At 41.1% G+C, this 23,158-nt stretch overlaps 1 protein-coding gene across 1 annotated transcript in view; it reads left to right on the top strand.

The window, feature by feature from the left end:
* Positions 1–23,158, top strand: part of HACD2 (3-hydroxyacyl-CoA dehydratase 2) — a 94,144-nt gene that overhangs the window by 61,809 nt on the left and 9,177 nt on the right. Inside the window, exon 5 of the mRNA XM_004424498.3 lies at positions 21,558–21,679. Within this exon, the coding sequence (XP_004424555.1) occupies positions 21,558–21,679 (122 nt within the window). The remainder of the gene's footprint in view (positions 1–21,557; positions 21,680–23,158) is intronic.

Below are 23,158 nucleotides of genomic sequence, written 5' to 3'. Positions count from 1 at the left end.
TAATCCTTTGCCAGTACAGTCGGATGTTAATTGTCCAGGTGCTAGTGCTTCTGCTGACGGGTTATTCGTGGTACTACTCCTCTTCCTTCTGCTTCAGTGACCACTCCTCTGCTTATTAGCCCTTCTGGCAAAGGGGGTGGACAGGTAAATCAAACATGCTTACAATTCAAGTCAGTCAATTCTGTTAGCCATATTACTGTTAGCAACATTCACCAGGATTTCCTGGGCAGATCATTAAGACTGCTTGGTTTAAAAAGCTATTAAATGTCTCTGTGGATTACAGGTATGTGGACCTGGCTGTCCCCCTTGGTCATCACGCTGCCTGACGGATGTATAGACTTGACGTTTAACAGATGGCCTCACATATAGTGTCATACTTGAGCCTTACAGTAATTTAAGTTATATACTTGTTATATTTGCATATTCGAAGTTGTTTCTCTGCAGCCACACTTACCCAAATTTCTACTAATGTTAGCATATCATTTTCTTAAGAATGTAGGGCAGTAAATTTGACTGTCTTTCTGTCACCTCTTGGGTCCTCTTCTTTTTACATGCACTTTATTGATTGGTTGACTGACTCCTTTCTCACATAAATAGGATTCAGTGTTTCTGCTGTTCCAGGATCACAGTTCTTTTCTCCTCCTTCCCGTTTTCTTTGAACAGAACTCATACATCATTTTGATTATAGCAGTAGATTCCCTCCCGGCCTGCCCCAGGTCGTTGAGAGCTAACTTGAAAAGCCTGTTGCTGTGACATTTCAGAGACCAGTCTGCTGTCTGTCACCTGTTCCTCAGCCCCTTCTCTTGGCCAAATGTGATTTTTCCTGCCTTAGGGTTTCATATTAGCTGTAATTCAGTTTGTTCTGTACAACGTTACGTATGACTTGCCTGCGAAACTTCCATTCTTCTGTTTCCTGAAACATCTTTAAAATGTCTTTATTTTCCTTATATTCAGCTCTGTTTATTTGAATGGTGGGAACCACATCACTAATGCATAAGGAAATTAAACTCAGAAATAACTGCCTAATAAATTATGTCTCATTTCCTCATAGTGATATTCAGATTCATTTCATACTCCTCTGCTTTCATTCTCAGTTTCTTTTCACATCATATTCCTTCTAAAGTGAATAAGAATTCTTCATGTTCATAGCATTGCACTTGAGTGTGGACTCTTGCTTCACCCTCTCTGGCCTGCTCATATTTTCTATGCTCATTCCCCTTGTTTTTCTAGAATTGTACGTGATGTGCTGAGGTATAGCTTATATAGCTCTTTAATGGAAAAACTCAGATTTTTTTCCTTCCTATGTAGGAAAAACCTAGTTCTTCCCTTCTGTGTTTCTCTCCTGTGAGTCTCCTTTACTACTCACACAGAACTCTTTACTTCTGACACTTCTGGTCAACAAACGTGTGGAGGTTTTCCCCACAACGAGTCATTCTCTGTGACACCAGCTGGGTGTCCTACAATTTAACTCAATTCTAACACTATCTACCTGGGGATAGTGTCGGATCCCACACGTTAAGAGCTCAGTCCCGCAAGACAGCCCCCACTTCCCTCACTTCAGATGCCTGTCACAAGTCCAGGTTGTCACCTGAGCTTCTGACCAACAGGCTGTAGATCAGAGGTTCCCATGACCCCCTACTTGGGTTCAATTAATTTGCTAGAGTGGCTCAAAGAACTCAGGGAAACACTTGCGTTTACCAGTTTATTAAAGGATATAATAAAGGATACAGATGAACAGCCAGATGAAGAGATACACAGGGCGAGGTCTGGGAGGGTCCCAAGCACAGGCGCTTCTGTCTGGGTGGAGTTGTGGTGCGTCACCCCCCCAGTAGGTGGATGTGTTCACCCACCTGGAAGCTCTTCGAACCCCCTACTATTGGGATTTGAGGGAGACTTCCTCATGTAGGCATGATCGCTTATTAACTCCGTTTCTAGGCCCTTTCCCCTCTCTGGAGGATGAGGGATGGGGTTGAACATTCCCTGCTTCTAATCATGGCTTGGTCTTGCTGGTGACCAGCCGCCATCCAGGAGCCCACCCAGAGTTGCCTCAATAGAAGGAAAAGATGCTCCCAGTGCTCTTATCACTAAGGAATTTACGAGATTTTAGGAGCCCTGTGTCAGGGACGGGGTCAAAGACCAAATATTAGAACAAGAGTTGCTCCTAATGTTCTTATCATTTAGAAAATTACAAGGATTTCAGGAGCTCTGTGCCAAGAACTGGGGACAGAGACCGATATATATATATTCTATTATCTCACAATACCTTTTAAGACTAGATGCTACTTTTTTCATATTTGAGTTATATTTCCTTTTAAAAGGCCCTATAGTTCACGTATCCTCACTTGTCATTTTAATTCTCTACCCCATGGAATGCTGGTCACATAAATGTCACATGTATGTTGTAGAACTAAAAGATGATCAAATGGTTTTATTTTATGACGTATAAGGACCCACTCCTCAGCTAGTATGACACCTTGATTGTCAGGATATTAAAGAAAAAATTGTGGTCTCCAAGTTCAAAAGCTTTTTCTTGACCTAACATAGCAAATAACCTTCCCACTTTTCGTTTTAAAGAGACCATACATATGAGCAAAGTAAAGCTTCTGGCGACAACAACAAGCTCAGGGTGGGAAGTGGGGCGTGGGGGATACAGGAGGAGTCAGCAGTTCTGGCTGACCTCTTTCCTTTCCAGTTTTCGCTCCTGTCTCCCCGACCTGAGCTGGCTCCTCCTTCCCCTTCCCTTGCCCGGGCTGGCCACAGCTGCTGCCACATCGGTCCTCCACGGGCAGTTGTTCCCCTCACTCTCTGTTTGGTTCTGTTTTTTTGTCTCCTCGTTGAGCTGAAATAAGATTGGCATTTTTCAAAGTGAACTGCCTTGGGAAATGCCACCTTCTGTCCCTCACTACAGCCCTGTTCAAAAACAGACAAGTTCTTAGGGCACGTAGTCTTCCTCGTCCCAAAGTGGCTAAGACGAGCCCCAGATTCCTGGACACACAAGTAGGCCACTGTCCCTGTTCCTGGCCCAGCCCTCTTTGAAGAAGCCACCCCAGATCTCTGTAGTTCTTAGTGTAAGATCACCGTGTTCTTGAGCAGAATCCCCGGTCACCTCCATGGGCGATAGTTGAGGAGGACGTTGCTAGGCTCTCACTGTAGCTTCAGCCCAAGTGCGGTGAACACCCTCTACGGTTTACTGGGGGTGATTTGCATAAAATAGAACTCTATCCTGGCGTGCTGAGCCTTCTCAACTTCCTTCCTCACCCTTTGCCACCATTGGAGAAAGGGATGTTTTCCTGCATTCCTCTGGAATGTTCTGTGAGTTCTGATTTCACCAGTCAGCTGCTTCCCACTTCTTTCTGGCATGCTGTCGGGCTTTGTGACACTTAATCTGCCATTCTTGCCAACTTCTCAGCAAGATGTTTACTAAAAGCTTGTCATCAGTGTTTAAGAAAGTTAATAACTTCCAGTTTTTTATCATTATACTGGTTTTTCTTTGATGCATTATAGTGTACAGACGGCTTTATTAAAATATATTATGATCCCTCATGGGCTGGCCTGGTGGCGTAGCAGTTAAGTTCGCACGCTACGCTGCGGCGGCCTGGTTCACAGGTTCAGATCCCGGGCGCAGACCGACGCACCGCTTGTCAAGCCATGCTGTGGCGGCATCGCATATAAAGTAGAGGAAGATGGGCATGGATGTTAGCCCAAAAGAGGAGAGATTGGCAGATGTTAGCTCAGGGCTAATCTTCCTCACAAAAATAAATAAATAAACAAATAAATAAATAAAATATATTATGATCGTTCACTCTTGACAACCATCCCTTGAGGTGGGTCGTAACCTCCATTTAGGGTTTGGAAGCTAGAGAGACAAAGTGACCGTCACGCACCCAGCAAATGGCAGAGTTGGGAATGACTTCTAAATCGAAGGTCTTCCCGCTGCATCAGAGCTTCCTTCTCACCTTTTAAAAATTGGATGTAAACACATCCTTATTTTCATGTACAGACCGTGCTTTCTCTGTCCCGTGTGGAGTTGAAAACCCCCGTGTCAGACTCAGAAGCACGTTTCCTCTTTAGCAGTTCTGTCGTGCCACAGGCACATAGAGATATGCTTCTCAATCCACTGACACCCAGCACGTGCACGTCAGTGTGGGCTCTGGGTGCTGGTCTGTAGCACTTTGCCCATTTACTTCTGTTTTTTTAGTGCTCAAGTGGCTCTCTAATGAATCCTTCCATTACTTGGCCTTTCTCCTTGAAAGTTCCAAAACTGTTTTTCATATTGGGGGTTACGGACTATTTGAAACAGAAAGCTTATTAAAAATGCACATTCTAGGCCCCACCCCACACTTGATACAGAATCTCTGGCAGTGGAGCCAGAGAATCATCGTTGTTATTAAGCTCATCAGATAATTTTATGAATTCTATGGTTTGAGAAATGCTCTAAGATACTGTATGTTGTGCTGTAATTTTTATTTGCCTTCTCTTTTCTTGATTTTACTTCATATTTCTACTTAGTTTACTTGAAGCTTAACCAGATCTCACCATCTCTTTCCCAAGTCCAAGAGCCAAGGTTTCCTTCTTGAAGAACGAAAGCTTTAGAGTTCCCTCACACTGCTAAGTCGAGGTACTGTGGAGTTTCTGGTGCCTTCTCCAGAATCCAGTGTTTGCTGTGCTGAGGCTCATGTGCATGTGAGAGGAAGCGTGAGGGACCCACCTTGAAGGCAGGGGAAGATCTGAAGCCACAGCACTGAAGAAGCAAAACACTTGCATTTATTTGTTTTTAAGAGAGAGGCGTGCGGAATCGAGCTGCTTCATTTTGGCGTGGGCTGCTGAGAAGGGCTCTATCCTGGGCATGTGCTTCATGTTGCCTGCCCAGAGCCACCGGGCAGCTTATTTAGGAGGTCATTTCCACCTGAGGAAATACTGTGCAAACGTCTCTGTTCCTGAGATTTCTCAAGAAATGTCACCTTCTTTGGACAGTTTCGTTATTTCCTAGGTAATTTGAACTCAGTATTCTAGAACACGGGGGGCTTAGCACCAGTAACTTGTATGACTTTGACACTTATCCTGTGGCTTAGAACGAAGCACTTCAACCTTCTGAGCCTTGTTTTGCTCATCTATAATGCTAATATCTGCCCTGCTGTGTCACAGAGTCTGTGTGGAGATTAAGTGAGAAGAATATATGGAAACAAGGCAGCAGTATTTAGAAATCAAGGTCTCTAGCATGCAATTTCTTGCTGCGCTTCCTTTATAAGCTTCCCTTATAAGGCAGTTTCACTTCAGAAGGAATGCTACTTCTTTCGTAGAGGGAACATAGTTTTCTTTTCTTCCTCTTTTCCTCTTCTTTTTCACTCTTCTGGAAGCTAAAATACTAAGTAAAGTGATATCCTAACTCCCACACTTCAGTTCCTGTTTTGGTTGCTCCTCTGCTGGGTCCTCCAGCTGGGTTCAGTGTACACGTGCTCTTTGCCACCACTTGAGGTTGCCTCTCTTGTTAACGTATTTCCTGTGGCCGCACATACTCCTTGTTGTCCCTAATGGCCACCCATGAGCATGGTGTTCGGTGACGCAGGAAGAGCACCTTCTTATCCCCATCAGTCAGACAAGCTGAGGTGCTGTGTCTGGGGCGCATCGTCCCTCCTTGGGTACTGTGCTTGGACCAGAAACTAGTGCACTCTGTCTTCGAGCCCAATGTCTTTTCCGCAGTGACATTCCATCTCAGTTAGCAAGGCCGTTGGGATGCATTCAGTATCTTTTGGCTCCCTTGAATACTGAATGTCTGAAATTCTTCACCCTCTTCCATCTATTCCTTGACTTTCTATTTTAAATATTTCTGTAGGTGGATTTGCATCACCCTCACTTTTAATCAGCACCTCTCCTAAAGGTAGAGAGCCTCGTTATTTGATTGTTAATCAGACACTGTCAGACCTTAGACAACTCCTAGACAAACGCAGTGGTCCTTTAGTGCCACATCCACGTCTGTCAATAAAGGATGGACACTTAAAGATGGTGTTACTTTCTCATCGCTGGATGGTTCATTTTGCCATTGCTTCTATTTAGCATAGGTGATTTTAGAAAAATCAGCTTGTCTGTTTTTCTCTCAGTGTTTTTCTGTCTGTCCCTTTCCAACCTTTTCTTGAGCTATGTGTAAAGGTTTTATTTCAAAATATTCAAAAATATTTAGATCCTTTTAGGTTCAATGTAGGTTCACTTCTAACATCCCATGTTGCCTCTTTCTCCCATGTCTTAGTTCTTTTGTAGGCCTTGGAAAACTCCACTGGAACTCATCTGTTCAAAATATATTATACTCTGCTGGTACTGTTTTTGATCATTGTCAGTTATGTTAAAAATATAAAACGCCTTAAACTGTGCAAGCCAGTGTTACCACCAGTTCCTACAGAACATAGCCCCCTTTGTCAATTAATAGTTGAATAGGTTCCAAGCTCAACGAAATCAGGAAATCGGTTTCGTTTGTCTTTAGTGTTAATCTTTTTCTCCTCTGGGCTCTCCCCCACTGCACCCTGCACCCTCCTCCCCGTGGTGACCCTGCCCCACAAACACCCCTACACTGGAAGCTTCTCAGGACCTTTTCTTTTGCTCTCTCACCCCAAGGGCTAAATCTGACATCCACCATTCCCAGTTGTCAATTCCGGCATGAGAGGGAGCAGTTATATCAGGCAGACTCCCCGGAAGGCTGCACAGTTATCTTCTTTTGGGAGAATCTCACTCAGGGGAGGAGGGGCAGGGCCTGACCTGCCAGCCCCAAAGGACAGCGTCCCACTGTCATGAGGTTCTTCTAGGACCCAGAGCTAGATTTTCCCCAACTTACCCCACTCCAGACTGTCCTCACAGACACCTGGTCCCGTCAGGCTTGAGCACTGCTGACTTCTTCTTTCCCTCTGCCACAGAACTTCCAGATCTTAGGTTTTTCAGTGCACTGTACAGTGCAGTTAGTCTTTCTAAATATTATGCTAAAACCCTCCCTCGCCCATTTAAATGATGTTCTGGATGCATCAGTGGGGTCTCCTACGTTGCTCCTATTGTTGATGAAATTGCTGACAAAGAAGCTTATTGTCAGAACACATCCTCTTCAAGCATAAGACATTTCTCTGCTATTGGATAGTCTCTTAATCTATGTATTGTTGCTACTTACAAATAGTAGGAAGCCTGTTTAGAGCCAAATCTGGTTACTTGCAGCTCTAAGATTAACAAAGATCCTTGAATTTTGACATTAAGAAACTGTCATGGAAAAGGAATAAGAGTGAAGGAAGAAAAAAATTGTTACCTTGGGTGTAAAATAGTAGTTTCCAAAATAAGCACATGAGATTTACAGGCTGGGAGTCTAAGTGGTTTCAGCTTTGGTTATATGTCATCAGCTTGAATTAAAGAATAACGTGGGAAACAAAGTTCTGTGCACAGGAGCATGCTGTCAAGTTGTATAGTCAATGGAGAGTTACCAAGAAGTGAATTCTGGCATTCAAACCAGTTTTCATCCATGGTTTGAAAGTGAAATGAATTAAGATGCTTATTTAGACTGTTCATTTCAAGCCTAAAGAAGTAACCTTTTGGTACTATAGTTGGCCCTCCATATCTCTAGGGTCTGCATTCGCAGATTGAACCAACTGCAGATCGAAAGGCCTGTGATGTTGTGTCTGTACTGAACCTATACAGACTTTCTTTTCTTGTTGTTATTCCCTAAAAAATGTAGTATAACAACTATTTGCATAGCATTTACATTACATTAGGTATTATAAGTAATCTAGAGGTGATTTAAAGTATACGGAAGGATGTGCGTAGGTTATCTGCAAATACTACGCCATTTTATATAAGGGGCTTGAGCATCTGTGGGTTTTGGTATCTATGAGGAGTCCTGGAACCAATCCCCCACAGATACCAAGGGACGACTGTATATCGTAATGGAAACATGCTGGTTACCGACATTTTTCTTTTGAGTATTTCCTCTATCCCAGCACTGTCCAGTAGAACTTTCTGCAATGGTGGAAATGTTCTGCCTCTGCACTGTTCACTACAGTAGCCACTAGGTATATGTGAACACATATTGAACCCTTGAAATGAGGTTAGTGTGAGTGAGGAACTGAATTTTAATTTAATTTTACTTTAAATAGCCTCGTGATTGGAGGTTACCGTATTGGACAGTGCAGCTGTAGATGTTCAGTGTAATGTTATCTACCATTCTCTTGATTTTAGTCTATTAGGTTTTCATGTATTTTATCTTATGTATGCATGATTCTATGATTTTTTTAAAAAACAAATAGTCAAAGGAAATTTCTATGGTATGTTTGGTATGCTCTGTTCTTTAAATCCGGGGATTTTTTTTAGTACTCTAGATTAAATTGGTATAAAAATGCTAATTGCAGATGTGGGAAGCAGTGTGGATGGTATTCTTATCTGTTGCAAAGGTAGTAGTTGATTAGCTGGTGAGGCAGGAGGCCATGTGGGCCCCACCTTTCAGAGGCCTGCAGCTTGGCCTCTGCAGTGGAATCACCATGATAACATGTCCCAGGTTTGCCCTTGTTGAAAACTATTTCACAGGCCTTTTCTCTCCTATTTAAGTTAAAGATGCTATAGAAATACAGTCAACATTATTATCCCAGTGAGCTCGAAGATTATCATTTCACACTGTAAAAGTGAGATGATTGGCATGCATCGTGAGCATTGCTAAAATATGTCAGCAAAGTCAAGGAAAGTTAAAAATTATTACCTATAAACTGCTTTTAAACGAGTGTGCTCCACAGTACAATGAGTGGCATTTTTAAAGCATCGATTAATATTCATTTGAAAATTTTTAATATGTGGGAGGAGGAACTATCTTTTAAATTACCTACTCCCCTGCCAAATTGTCCCTTTATATACTGTAAAAATCCATTTAAATTCTTTAAATTCATTTTAAAGAATTTGAATTTGAATTTAAATCCTTTAAATTCGTTTTAAAGCATGAATATAGAATATCAGATAGTTTAATTAAAAATACATAAATTGACCAGAATACCAGTACGTTCAGTCTCCTGACAGTTGACCTGCCCAGTGAATGTGGCAGGTCACTGATCTCATTGGGAATCTTGAAGACGACAGGGGAACCTGAAGAAATCATCCCCTCCCCTGCTCCGATGAAATATATCAAGAGTGTATTTCAGTTTCTTCGGGAAAGAGGGTTCAATAACCTTTTTTACTTACCCATATCAAAGAGCCCTGTTATAGTCAGGAAGCTCTCATTACAACCTGTGATGCGGATCAAATAAAGCATATTACTAAGTTGTCTGCATTTTCCAGAAAGAGGACCCTTTTCAAGTCTGAAGTGAAACCGTGGTGCACTTCGGGAATTTGTAAGACGTGACTTGATGTACCTGTGTGGATGTGTGTGGGTGCATGCTGAGAGTATGCTTTGCATTTTCGAGGGGGAAAAGACTAATTATTAGGCTTGATGCATTAGAGACTTAACGTTTGTTTTCTTCAAATTGCCACCATAAACGTTTGTTTTTAACAGGATGAGTTTTGGCATCTTCTCTCTTTTACTTTATTTTACTCTGGAAAAAAATTACCAAAATAACCAAAAACTTGAAAATTGTGCATCTCTTTTGCCTTCTGCATTGGTGCTGTCTTGTTTGGTCAGGTTTAAGGAATCTTTTGTTGAGGTCATTACCTCCAAGAAAAGTATGTTCAGAGCCTCAAGTGTAAAAACTAATCAAACTAATCAAATTTTTAAATAATACTTTGCAGTTTTTAAAACTTTAGAGTTTTTCAAATATATTGCATTACATTTGTGTCGCATTTTGCCATCTGTAGCAGCGGTTATCAGCTGGCAGCAGATGTCTGGCTCACAGGTGGGTTTTAACAGGAAGTTCAAGAAGAACATGGTGACTGGAGGGTGCCCGCATCGCCTCACAAGAGCAGCACTGCTCACTCAGCGAGTGATCGCCGAATGGATCCAGTGTTATGCAGTCTGGATTTTTAAAGAAAAGGCAGAAATCCAGTGTTTTTTTTTTTTTATGTGAAATCTCCCAATTTTAGGAACTGGCTCAAATATTTTTAAAGCATTATACAAGCCCAAACAGAATATCTGTGGACTGGGACCATGGGCCAATGTTTTAATATTTATGTTCCAGGAGATGGTATTCATTATTTATTTTTATTTTCTTTCTTACTGAAATTTTTGCAATTATTAAACAGTCATAGAACAAAAAGAGCCATGAAGTTCACAACATATATGGCCAAGTTCGTGTTCTTTGGCCACGTCAGTTATGTTTCTGACAGTGATAAGTCAGTCCTGTCTCCTCTGGAGTGTTGGGTGGGCACATTGGATGCTGCATTTGGAGGTTTGGGGGCAGACGGTGGGGTAAGTGTGCCCCAGCTCTCCCCATGGGTCCACAGTAACCTTCTGCTGTGATCCTAGACTGGATTAGATATATATCATCAAGGTTGGGACTAACTATGACCCCATTCTGATGCAATCCCCATGCTTGAGTTGGGTTGAAGAAAATAGTTGCATGACAACTTCTCAGTTAATAACATGCTCTTTGGAGGTGAGAAAATCCAACAGAACTCAGGAGGAATATTGGGAAAGGCTAGCAGCTGGTGAGATCCGTAGACATCCCAGAGTTGGTAGAAGTGTATTAACCTTCAAGTAGAGGGAGAGATGGCATCATCTTGGTAATTAAGCCAAAGAGGCAGTCACAGGCCTGTATTGAGTCAGCAGGGGCTAGCATAGATAGTAGGAACCTAATAAATATTTGTTGAATTGAATTTTTCCTCTCATGGAATAATAATCACTGCTATTTATTAAATGGCTAGCACTGTAGTAAGACTTGATATGTTTTCTAATCCTGCAACAACCATGCAAAGGCAAATATTATCTCCAGTTTCCATATGAGGAAGCTGAGGCTCAGAGAGGGTGAGGAACTCACCTGGGGGCGTGCAGCCTGGCAGTCTGGAAGTCTGTCTGACTCTGGAGTTGCACTGCTTGGAGAAGAGGCTGGTTGTAGTAACTAGCTAGGCTAGCTGAGGAACCTAACACTCTTCCTTCGTGTTCCAGGAAATGGGTTGAATACATAGTAGCATTCAAGTTGGACTAATGGGAGCATTTTAGCCTTCAGACCTTCATGTCTGACTTTGTCATAAAGGCAGACTGGATCGTGCACTGCTTGTAGACTGCATGCTTATACGTTTTTCTCCTTGCATGTTCAGAAAAGTTGATTTCATGATCAAGAGTTGTTTTGGTAGGGCAGAACATTTATCTAGGCCATCATCCATATCAAAAAATAGTCCTTAGTTATTGTGTTGCAATGGAAAGAATTTTTTAACCAGTTTCCTTTATCATTGTAGGTAAACAAAAAAAAATACACATTTTTCTCTCCTTCAAAGGGGAAGAATATTAATATTTCTTTATAATATAACTCACATTTTCCATAAAAAAGGAATAGTATTTTCTGGTTTGTTTACTGTGTACCCCATCATGGATTTTTAATAAATACTAAATCTTGAAGAATACTTTACATGTGAATTGTCATGTGAAAAGACTAATACTAATCCAAACATCTTTTTTTAAAACCACCACATGTCAATGTTTATTATATTTCAATTTCTTTCTTATCAAGGATGAAATTCCTTTAAGTAGGTAACTAAATGAGTTATATTTGTGTTCAAAAAGCTTAATAAAGTTGTGGAAAGGACCAGGATTGTCGTCAGAATTGTCCTATTCTCCAGCCCAAGCCCTTGGCTGACGTCAGCAGCCAGGCCCCGCCCTGTGGCCATCAGCCTCACTCTCACTGGGGAGCTGCCCTCCTCACCTAAGGCTATTCCAACAAGTCAGAGAGCGTGCAGGCTCAGACTGCAGATGGGCCACCATCTACTTAGTTATTCATTCTTATTCACTCAACAAATATTTATTCAGTACCTTCTATGCTCCAGGTATTGTGCTAAGCACCAGGATACATGCTGAAAGCGAAATCGTGGGCACTACCCTCTCAGGGCTTCCAACATAGTACAGAAGCAGAGTCAGCAGACAGCAATACCATGTAGTGGGCTAACTGATAAGGCAGAGGAAAGACAGGGGGCTGGGACCTCGTGTCGCCCTTCACCTACCCCAGCTGAGGGGCTGCACTAGCCTTTCGAATCCCTAAGGAGGTTTTCCATTACCTCGTGGGGTCATCTTAGAGAGTCAATGAATTAATACATATAAAGCGCTTAGAACAGAACTAGTACTTAGTAAGTGCTTAATAAATGTTAGCTATAATGTAACCTAATCTTTTCCAAAAATTTTAGTGACAAATTTCTATACAACTGTTTTGAATTCTTTTCTATGTCTTGTGGTTTAAAATAGAGATAATTGACTTTTCACATAGAAATGAATATGGTTTTTATACTTATTAAAATAGTTTCACAGTTAGCTGGTGAAAATTTACACATAATTACTTTTATCATACTTAAGGAATAATTAGCCCCGCTAATGGGAATTATCATTATCTTAATCATCATTATTATTCTAATGTAAAGTATTTATTAAAAATTTGATTTTGCCTTATAACTAAGCCAACCCCTCTTCAAAGCAAGTTTGTGGACCTGCCCTCGGGGTATCTACAGTCTAAGACAATAGTAATGCTGAGACAAATTGAGGTCAGCATTAAATCTATTATTCCTTCTCAAGTTACCCTCTCTTGGTGTGCTCTTATTTATATGTTTTGTTGTAAATGTTCTTATGCCTTTTTTGTGGTCATATAGCCCGCCTCTTCCAGCAGATTCAGAGGCTTCATATCAAAAACAATATATCTAGAATGATAGTTGTGTTTGCTTCTAGTTGTGCCCCCACAGTGGTTGCTTAGTACTTAGGTGATTTTTTTTTATTTTGAAATAATTTCAAATTTACACAAAAGTTGCCAGAACAGTACCAAAAACTCTCATATTCCCTTCACTCAGATTCTCTCACTGTTGGCATTTTACTGCATCTGTACCATCGCCTACTCTTCTGTATTTATATACCCATTGTCATTTGTCTTTTTCTGAACCTTGAGTGTAGACTGTACCTGATGCCCTGTCATTCCTAAATACTCAAGTCCGTGTTTTAGAAACTCGCCTAAGAAACTTGCCTACATCACCTGCCTACAACCCTCCAGCCAGGAAGCAAACATTCTTGCCCATTCACATTTCAGTAACTGTCCAAACAATGTCTTTTTCTGTTCTCTCTGGAATGGCAAATATTTACTCAGTATCTTCTATGCTCAGGTATTGTGCTAAGCACTAGGATACTCAAGGAAAGGAAAAACATGGTTGCCGTGGTATTCCTGCCACATATATGTTACATTTAGTTGTCAGGTCTCTTCAGACCCTTCAGTCTGGAAGAGCTTCTTAGTCTTGCTCTGTCTCTCATGTCCTTGACAATTTTAAAGAGTACAGGCCTTAATTTCTGTAGTGACCCTCAACCTAGAACCATCCAGTGTTCCCTCGTAACCAGTTCAAGCCATGCATTCTTGGCAGGAATACCACAGAAATGGTGCCGTGCTTTCCTCAGGGCATCACGTGAGGTGGCAGTGCCGTGACCACCCTTTCTAGCCCTGGTGATGTTGATCTGGATCACCTGCTCCTGCTGGTGTCTGTCAGCTTTCTCCACCTTCAAGTCACCATTTCCCCTTTTTTATTGATTAGTATTTTGTGGGAATGACTCCTGCCTCTATCAGCCACCTCTATGATGGTTACCAAATGTTGATTCTCTATTTCTGTCATTTCTTTTACATGGATTAGTTGGCATCCTCCTGTAAGGAATAGCTTTCCCTTTCTCTCCTTTATTTATTCACTTATTTATTTTATCAGTGTGGACTCATGAATTCCTATATAATTCAGTGGATTGTAATCTGATATTTACTTTGATGCTAAAATTATCTGTGATTTGGCCAGTGGAAGCCCTTTCTCCTTGTCCTTTTGACTTGTCTTCAGTGTTGAGCATTTTCTTACTTTCTGACAAAAAAGATTTCCAGACTCATTGTGTACTTCCCCTGCCCCAGCCCTGGAATCAGCCATTTTGCCAAGGATCCCTGGTTCCTTTTGGTGGAAGGTACTATATAGGAACCAAGATCTGGGTAGTTGAGGTGCTTCTTGCTACTGGGATGTTAATGCTTCTAGATCCTCTCAGTAGAGAAAGCTAGGAGATACACACACACATACATATTATATATACATATATACTCATACACATGTACATCTAAACGTATTTATATAGCTCTTTGTGGGTGTATGTATATACAATGTATGTATGTATATACATTTTTTAGGAGTCTTGACAATAAGTTAAACTGAGGAAGTAAAACAGCCTAAAACAAAAAGCGATGAAGACTATTTGCAAGGCAAGGCTCAGGGAAGAAGACTCACACAAACTCTAAGGGACTCATTAGGGTTTGTTTCAAGTGCTTGTGCTGGATTCTGTTTGGGTGCAGCTGATTCGCAACTCAGAGTCCTCTCCCGGACATGTGCCAGACACCTCTGGACAGCAGTGACCTGTAATTTTTCATACTTTACTCAGTCCTCTTCAGTGAGCCTGACCCTCTCAGTCCCTCCAGTGTCTCGTCCTCAGAGGCGGGCCACATTTTTTGGACAACTGATAGCTTTCTTGATACTAGAAAATGGTCACGTTTACCTTATCTATTCTCCAGGCTCTTCTTGTATATGGGTTTCTTCTAAGTTTTCTTGATTTCCTGAGAGAGGTGTTCTCCGCATAACAATAGTTGTGTGTGTGTGTGTGTGTGTTTAAGACCTGAAGCCCAAGAAGACAAGTCAGAACTGTTGAGAGTTTAGGAGCACAGACCTGGGTTCAACTTCTGAAAGCCTTACTTTCCTCATCTGTAAAATGGGGATTCAGTGAGGCAGTGACATATGTAAAAACGTGCTTGGCTGAGAGTAAGAGTTCAATAACTATTAGGTATAATTATTTTTACTGCTGTTGTCACCATAATTATTGAAAAGAGATTGTTAAAAACAAAAAAACAACCCAATTAAGAATGGGCAAAGGACTTGAATAGACCCTTGTGCACTGTTGGTGGGAATGTAAAAGGTGCAGTCACTGTGGAAAAGTTTGGCGGTTCTTCAAAAAGTTAAATATAGAATTACCATATGATTCAGTAATTCCACTTTGAGATCCGCACCCAGAATAATTGAAAACAGATATTCAGACATATTTGGACACCCATGTTCATAGCAGCGTTATTCACAATAGCCAAAAGGTGGAAACCACCCAAATGTCCATCAACAGTTGAACCAATAAACAAAATGTAGTGTATACAAACAATGGAACATTATTCAGCCTTAAAAAGGAAGGAAATTCTGACTCATGCTACAACATGGATGAACCTTGAAAGCATTATGCTAAAGAAATAAGCCAGACACAGAAGGACACATCTTGTATGATTCCATGTATATGAGGTACCTAGAATAAGCAAATTCTTAGAGACAAAGTAGAATAGTGGTTACCAGGGGCTGAGGGAGGGGAAATGGGGTTATTACTTACTGAATATAGAGTTTGTTTGGGATGATGGAAAGTTCTGGAAATGGGTAGATGACGGTTGCACAACACGGTGAACGTATAGTACTTAATACCACTGAATTATATACTTTAAAATGGTTAAAGTGGTAAATTTTATGTTATGTATATTTTACCACATGTATAAAAAAAGAGATTACTGAGATTTTAAAATGACATAACATAAAAAACGTGCTTATATGTGTTCTTATGAGTACTTCCTTTTTCCATAATATCCGTTGGTTATAGATATATTGATCCCCTCCCCCAGTACACACACAGCGTGTCATAGGAAGGCTGAAGAATGACGTTTGTAGAAGTAACAGGTCGTAGGAAGGGAAAGTTGGGGGGATCAAATGGATCTAGTACATTTGACCTGTGGGCCAAATCTAGCCTGCAATTTGTAATGGTTTTTACATTTTTAAAGGGTATAAAAAACAACAAAGATGAATACATGACAAGGGCCACAGGTGACACAAAGCCTAAAATATTTGCTATTCAGCCCTTTTCAGGAAAAGTTTGCCGACACCTGGTCTGGAACATTGCTGTGGACTGAATTGTGTTGTCCCCCGTCTCCCCAAATTCATATGTTGAAACCTGAATCCCCAGTGGGATGGTATTTGGAGATGGGGCCTTCCGGGGGCACTTAGGTATAGATGAGGTCACGAGGGTAGGGCCTTCATGATAAGATTAGTGCCCTTATAAGAAGAGACCCCAGAGAGCTTTCCCTCTCTGTCCCCTCACCATGTGAGAACATGATGATAAGGCACCAGATGCAAGTCAGGAAGAGAGCTCTCACCGGAATCCAACATACTGGCGCCTTGATCTCAGACTTCTAGCCTCTAGAACTGCGAGGAAATACATTTCTGTTTAAGCTGCCCAATCCATGGTATTTTGTTATGGCAGCCCGAGCAGACTAAGACAAACACGCCACAATTTTGCCAAGAAAAGACTGTAGTCCTCGCCTCTTAGATTTTACCAAAATCTCTTCTCTCCCCAAATGAAAGGAGTATTAAGAAGAGGAAAGCACGTTTTCCATAAAGCATGATCAGGGGATATTTTTTGAAATAACCAGAGTGGTAAGCAGCAGGTTCCAAAATGCTAACAAGAAAAGAGTTTCTACAATAGTGATTTTCTTATGTGGCACCATCTGTTTTTCTTTGAATGTAATAAAAATGACAGCTTTTCATGTACTGATACTCCCTGAGCCTTTTAAAGTCAAACATATGATACTATCTGTGTGGAAGGGTTTTTCTCTTGCACCCATTTGTTTCTGCAGCTTGGATTTCTGTGTAAATTCCCTTGGCTACATTACACAAGCCACCCACACCCAGCGCCGCCTCCCTCACTGTAGAGCTAGGGGTGGAAAACTGTCCTCTACAGCGGGGAGGGTCCAACATGCAGCTCACTGTACCAGGCAGAAGATTTCCTGGCGGGCAGGACTGACCCACGCCCACTCCCCTCTTTGTGCCACGATTGTGAATATGCACCTTTGAAATATGGCTTCAAGATATTTTTGGCAACCAACCCTTTGTCTCCCCCTCTTTTCTTTTGTAAACCTTAATAAATGCCCTTTGCCCTAAATGCCCCCCTTTTCCCTTAAAAGACAATAATATGCATTTAAAGTAAACCTCATATTCTTTTTTTAAAATAATTTTATAGAAGTACAATTTGTATACCATAAAATTCACCCATTTTAAGTGTACAATTCAATGCTTTTTAGTAAATTTAGCAAGTTCTGCAACCATCGCCATAATCCAGTTTTAGAACATTTCCACCGCCACACTGTGACCCCTCATGCGCTTTAAAAGTGAATTCCCATTCCCACTCCCAGCCCCTGGCAACATTAATCTACTTCCTGCCTCTAGATTTGCCTTTTCTGGGTGTTTCACATAAATGAAGCCATATAATGGGTGGCCATTGGCATTTGGCTTCTTTCACTCAGCGTGGTGTTTTTGAAGTTCGTCTACGTTGTAGCATGTATCAGTATTTCTTTCCTTTGTGTTGCTGACTAGTATTCCATTGTGTGGATGTACATCACATTTTGTTTATCCATTCCCCAGTTGCTGGACACTTGGGTTGTTTTTACTTTGCAACTAATGAGTAACGCGCTGTGAATATTTGCGTGCAAATCTTTGTGCAGAGATATTAAACCTGTTATTCTTGATAATTAATAAAATTATGTTTCCAGTTCTTAGTTCAAAGAGCAGCTGAGTTGAACTTTTTATAACCCTAGTCCTTTGCCCCTCAAAAAACCCCTCCAAAACTAAACTGGCTTTGTTTTCACTTCCATAAGGCTCTCGGTTGATTCTTGTTCTCTGAGTCACTGGCCCTCGATAGAAAAGAGCTTCCCCACTTGTTAGAAAAATGTTCCCAACTCCTGCTTTCAGAAAACAAAAAGAAAATACAAGATATCATTCAAGTTAAGGGGCATTGATGCTGCACATTCCTCGTGTCCAGACCTGTGTCAGCCGCTGAGGAAGCCAATTCAGATGAGACCTGGACCCCTGAAGACCTTACTGTCAGGGGAGTGAGGGCCAGGGAACTATTCCCATCCTATAGGCTCAGCAATCAGTAATGAAAGGAATTTCCGTCTTTTAAGTTATTCTCTTTTCTGCCTTATTTGATAAAGGAAAATTATTCTTAAGAATATCATTAAAGTCCCTACCCCTTTTTTTTTTCTGACTAAAAAAATTTAAGCTCATGCAAGGAAGTTAGTATTAGCCAGGGGCCATACACAGGTTATATACATATCCCTTTCCAAAGAACAGCAGCTGGAAGCCCTCGTTGGCTACCATCCAGGTCAGCTTCCCACCCTTTGCAGGACTTTCTCCTGAGCAGTCTCGGTTTGGGTATATCCAGGGCCTGGGACCACACAGCTTCATGAGGTGGCCTAGTTTATTAGTCAACTGGTTTGTTACACAATTTTTCTTATTTTGAACCAGGAATTTTACTCCCTGTTAATTTTTTCCGTTAATCTCATGTCCACATGCCTCTTGCACGTTACCCTTGTACATATTTTGAAGTAATTAACCTTCTTTCCTTTTCCAAGGTAATTTCTGCTAGTTCAGGGCTTCTTACAACTGACTGTGATCCCTAGGTGGGGTCTAATCTATTTAGAATGAAGTAATCGGGGTGAAACGATTAAGGTGGCCAAATATTGTTTGGTTGGTTGGCTGGTTAGCTGGTTCACTGGCTGGTTGGTTGGTTGGTTGGTTGATATGAACAGCTACCTGCACCCTGTTGGCTCATACGAAGCTTGTGGTTCACCAAAAATCCCACATCTCTTGGATTTATAAGCTGGGTCTTCTCCATTCTGTAGTGGAGTCATTTTGTTGTTGCTGAATCATATATAACTTTACATTTAGCCTTGTTAAATTTTATCTTAGTGGTTTTTTTTTTTTCTTGTGATAAAATATACATAACAAGACTTAACCGTTTTAACCATTTTTAAGTGTATGGTGCCATTGCATTCAGTATGTTCCCATTGTTGTGCAACCATCACCACCATCTATCTCCAAAACATTTTTCATCTTCCCAAACTGAAACTCTATACCTATTAAACAATTATTCCCTATCTCCTCTCACCCCCAGCCCCTGGCAACCTTCTGTTTCCACTTTCTGTCTCTTGGAATTTGACTGCTCTGGGTACCACATGAGTGGAATTATACAGTATTTGTCCTTTTGTGAATGGCTTATTTCACTTAGCAAGTTGTGTTTGAGGTTCATCCATGTCAAAGCATGTGTCAGAATTCCCTTCCTTTTTAAGGCTGAATAATATCCCATTGTTAGGTATGTACCACGTTTTGTCTGTTGATTGAACTGTTGGTGGACGTTTGGGTTGTTTCTACCTTTTGGCTATTGTGAATAATGCTGCTATGAATATGAGTGTACAAATATCTGAGTCTCATCAGTCTTACTAGTTTTAACTCATTTCATTCTGCACATTTTGTGTCATTGGATAATTATCTGTAAATCAGATAAGCTTGATCTCTGACTTTACTCAAATCCCTTCTTAATAACAATGTTGCACTTTCTATTGATCTAAAGATATCATTTGTACAAAATAGTCATTTCCCGCATCCTCAGGCTTTTTAAAGTTGTGACATGGTCTTCGCAGCTGGACTCAGAGCAGACTGCTTTCACATTCAGCCTGAGTCTGAGTTTATTCTAGTTCTGTTGGTTCAAGTCTAACTTGGGGGGCGGGGGGCGGGGCATGTGAGTCAATTAACCTCTAGGCTGGATCAAAGTGGAAGGTTTGGGGGGTTTTGTTTGTCTTTTTGAAGGCCACTAAGACTACACAGAAACTAGTATCAGGTATCAAGAAGCAGGGAACGTAGTTTTGGAGTGGCCTGATTAGGACTGAATTCATTTACTCCACAAATATTTATTGAGCTCCTACTTGTGAAAAACACAAAGTGCTTTTGGGAATCAAAAGATGAAAAAAACCCATTCCCTGCTTTCAAGACAATTACAATGCAAAATATTAGACACACTTCCTATTGTAACCCAGAAATCTTTAAGCAAGGCTTCAGCCCATGGCTGTAAAAACATATCTCCTTAAGATGAGGAGGATTACAAAGTACATCAAAAAGCAAAGTGCGCTCTGAAATGATATTTTAGTCTAGATGGGTTTTAAGCAAGGATTTGGGGACAGACTGAAAAATGAAACCTGAAAGCTTCGGAGGTGTCTAGCTTTTCTTTTACTTGGGCTAATCCAAGAGCACCAGGAAAACAAAAAGTCCTCTTATTCTTGACAGTATCAAATTCTTATTATTTTTAGAGAATGGTAACCATGCGTTTATGAAATTCCTTGTCAGAGCAATTTCGTTAATAGGTATGTAAATGACTACTTAGTTCGTTGTGTAGGTGGATCGCTCCATGTACACTTTCTGAGGAAGCATATAAGTGCTAAAAACTCTTAACACTGCAAATGCAAAGAAGCAGAAGTTAAGGTTAGAATGCATACCCATGTTGTATTAGGTGTTAAGAACAAGACAGAGAAGATCCATCTTGTAATCGAAATTGGTTCCCTCCGTGGAATTTCTTATTCACATCTGACTTGAACTGCCCTTTTGGATGCAAGAAAACCTAAGTGAATTGGGGTGCACCGTTGTTTCTTATTATTAGTTTTCAGGCACCAAGGATCATTATAAACCTAGCTGGGGTGGGGTGGGGGAAGCATTGGTAGTTAATATCACAGTAATAGATTTTCATGCACGATTTGTAGTCTAAGGCATCTAGTGAAAACATCCCCTAAAAAAACACCTAAGGGGCTCTTTTACAAGTTTATTGTTTTTTCAGCGTGAAAACAACTTCAGAGGAGGCTGGGAATTCCAAAGCTCTTCTGGTTTTAGCCACCTCCTGTGATCAGCATGGGAGCCTCTGTAATCCTTGAGTTAACCCAGTCCAGGGGAAGAAGTCACCAGTGAGAGAATAAATGGGCCCTCCTCATAGTGGTCTCCAGCTCTTCCCTCACTTGAATTCCTCCTACCCGCTGAATTAGCCTCATCTTCAGTTGTGTTTTAATCATTACATTCCCCTTCTTTGAAATTTCCTCATGTTCCTAGTTGTCATGCAAATCAAATTAAAATTCTTGCTAATGGATCCAAGCTTTCCACCATTTTGCCCTTCTGTCCTTCCTATCCAGCTACTCTTGGCTCCCTCAAACATCACTTCACAGTCTCTGCAAGCAGGCTGGCAAACCAACATGAGAAACTCACTCACCGGGTTTGTCTCTTCCTGTGGGCTACAGCTCACAGAATTCCCTGTCCCTGCCTCTCTTACTCATCAGTAAGCTGATTCCTTCTTACTTGCCCCTTACCACTTGGCTGTACACAATTGTTGTCATAGGCACAGGTTCCTTTATGTTTGCAAGCTCGCTCTGAGCTGTGCTGTGACCACTGGGGATAGAGACCAGGGGTTGTGTCCACTTACTTCAGCCTCCTAGCTCTGCAAGGGGTCAGGGGGCTGGCTGCACGTTGTGAGTGCTTCTGTGTTAAAATGTTTTATGTGTTTGCTTTCACTTTTGTTTTTCCTTCAGGTACAGAGTGAAGACAGTGTCCTCCTGTTCGTTATTGCCTGGACAATCACAGAAATTATCCGTTACTCCTTTTATACATTCAGTCTATTAAACCATCTGCCTTACCTCATCAAATGGGCCAGGTAAAGAAGTACATGGAATGATAACTAACTTTTGAAATGATCCATCACTGCATTCGCCGTTTATCACCTAAATATTCCCTCCAAGTTCCTAAAAATAAAATTGTACGAGACAGAGGTTGGGTACAAATCTAGTCTGTAGATTTTATCTGTAGGATAAGGGACTCTACTTAACTCTGATTAATAAAAACATTGTTTTAAAGTTTTGTACTTAAGTTATCTTTATCGGGTCAGTTCTTTTCAGTTAAATTATTTGATAGAGATTTGATGTAACATCTCCTTTTTGTCCATATCAGATTTTACTGATGAGCTTCTGCCACCGTGATGGTTTTTTGGCCCAAGTCCAATTCTCTTATTCTCAATTTTGCCAAGAAGTCATGACTCTTAAATTAATTTTTAATTAATAACAAACGTTACATGGCAGTTTTAGCCTGTTATCAGTTTTATTTTGCTTAGATTATTTTTACCAGTAATATTCATTAGGAATTGGGTGAAAGGCTGACATTTCATCTGTTTGTCTGAACTAATCCATGAGAGAGTTGTGCACAGTTTTCTGAGTTGGGAAAGACTATGGGGAGGAGTGACAGCAAAAGGGTCGACATTGCCCTTGGGGCTCAAGTGCCTCATTTCATAGAAGGAAAACGGTAGTTCCTGGACAATTTATGAGCTCAGTGATTAAATTAGAGCCATAAACCAATTGTTTCCAACATTTCAAGTATGTAAACTCCTTCTTCCTTCCTTCCTTCCTTTCCTTTTTTACAATGAACATTTTTATTAAGAAAAGGGAAGAATGGGAAAAACATAGCAGTACTAACCAGCCTGGCAGGCATTGTGAAAGCTGTTATTGACCAAGCCCTGATTTTACTAGTGGAGAACGATTCTTTTGTCTGCTGTTTTCCGTGGCCCATGGAAGATTCTTCCTTTTCCACCATCCTCCTTAGCATGGCTGAAGTGGCAACGGGGAACATGTCTTCCTTTCATTGTCACAGATTTCTCAGCACAATTCCTGTGCCTGGAAATCTGGAGCCCAGGGCTTGCTGTGAGCCACAAATAGCCAAAAGCTTTTTTTAGGTCAGGAGGATTGGCCCTGAGCTAACATCTGCTGCCAGTCTTCCTCTCTTTGCTTAAGAAAGATCGTCCCTGAGCTAACATCTGTGCCCATCTTCCTCTATTTTGTATGTGGGACGCCACCACAGCATGGCTTGATGAGCAGTGTGTGGGTCTGCGCCAGGATCCAAACCCACGAACCCCAGGCTGCCAAAGCGGAGCGCATGAAATTAACCACTATGCCACCTGGACGACCCCGCCAAAAGCTTTTTAAAATCTGAGCTGATGATTTCTTTAGCAATACTTATACCTGAAAGAATGACTTCTAGTTAGTTCCATAGGATGAACCTCTCTCTGAATTCTTTTTGAAACATAGGGAACTCCTTTCTAAGTGAAAAAAATTGTGTGGATTTTCCCATGTGATAGTAATTGTAG

The sequence above is a fragment of the Ceratotherium simum genome, chromosome 15 (genome assembly GCF_057802395.1).
Source record: "Ceratotherium simum simum isolate JZ-2026a chromosome 15, ASM5780239v1, whole genome shotgun sequence".
Taxonomy (NCBI): domain Eukaryota; kingdom Metazoa; phylum Chordata; class Mammalia; order Perissodactyla; family Rhinocerotidae; genus Ceratotherium; species Ceratotherium simum.
The sequence above is the reverse complement of the archived record's forward strand: the minus strand, read 5'-3'. Positions and strand labels throughout refer to the sequence as shown.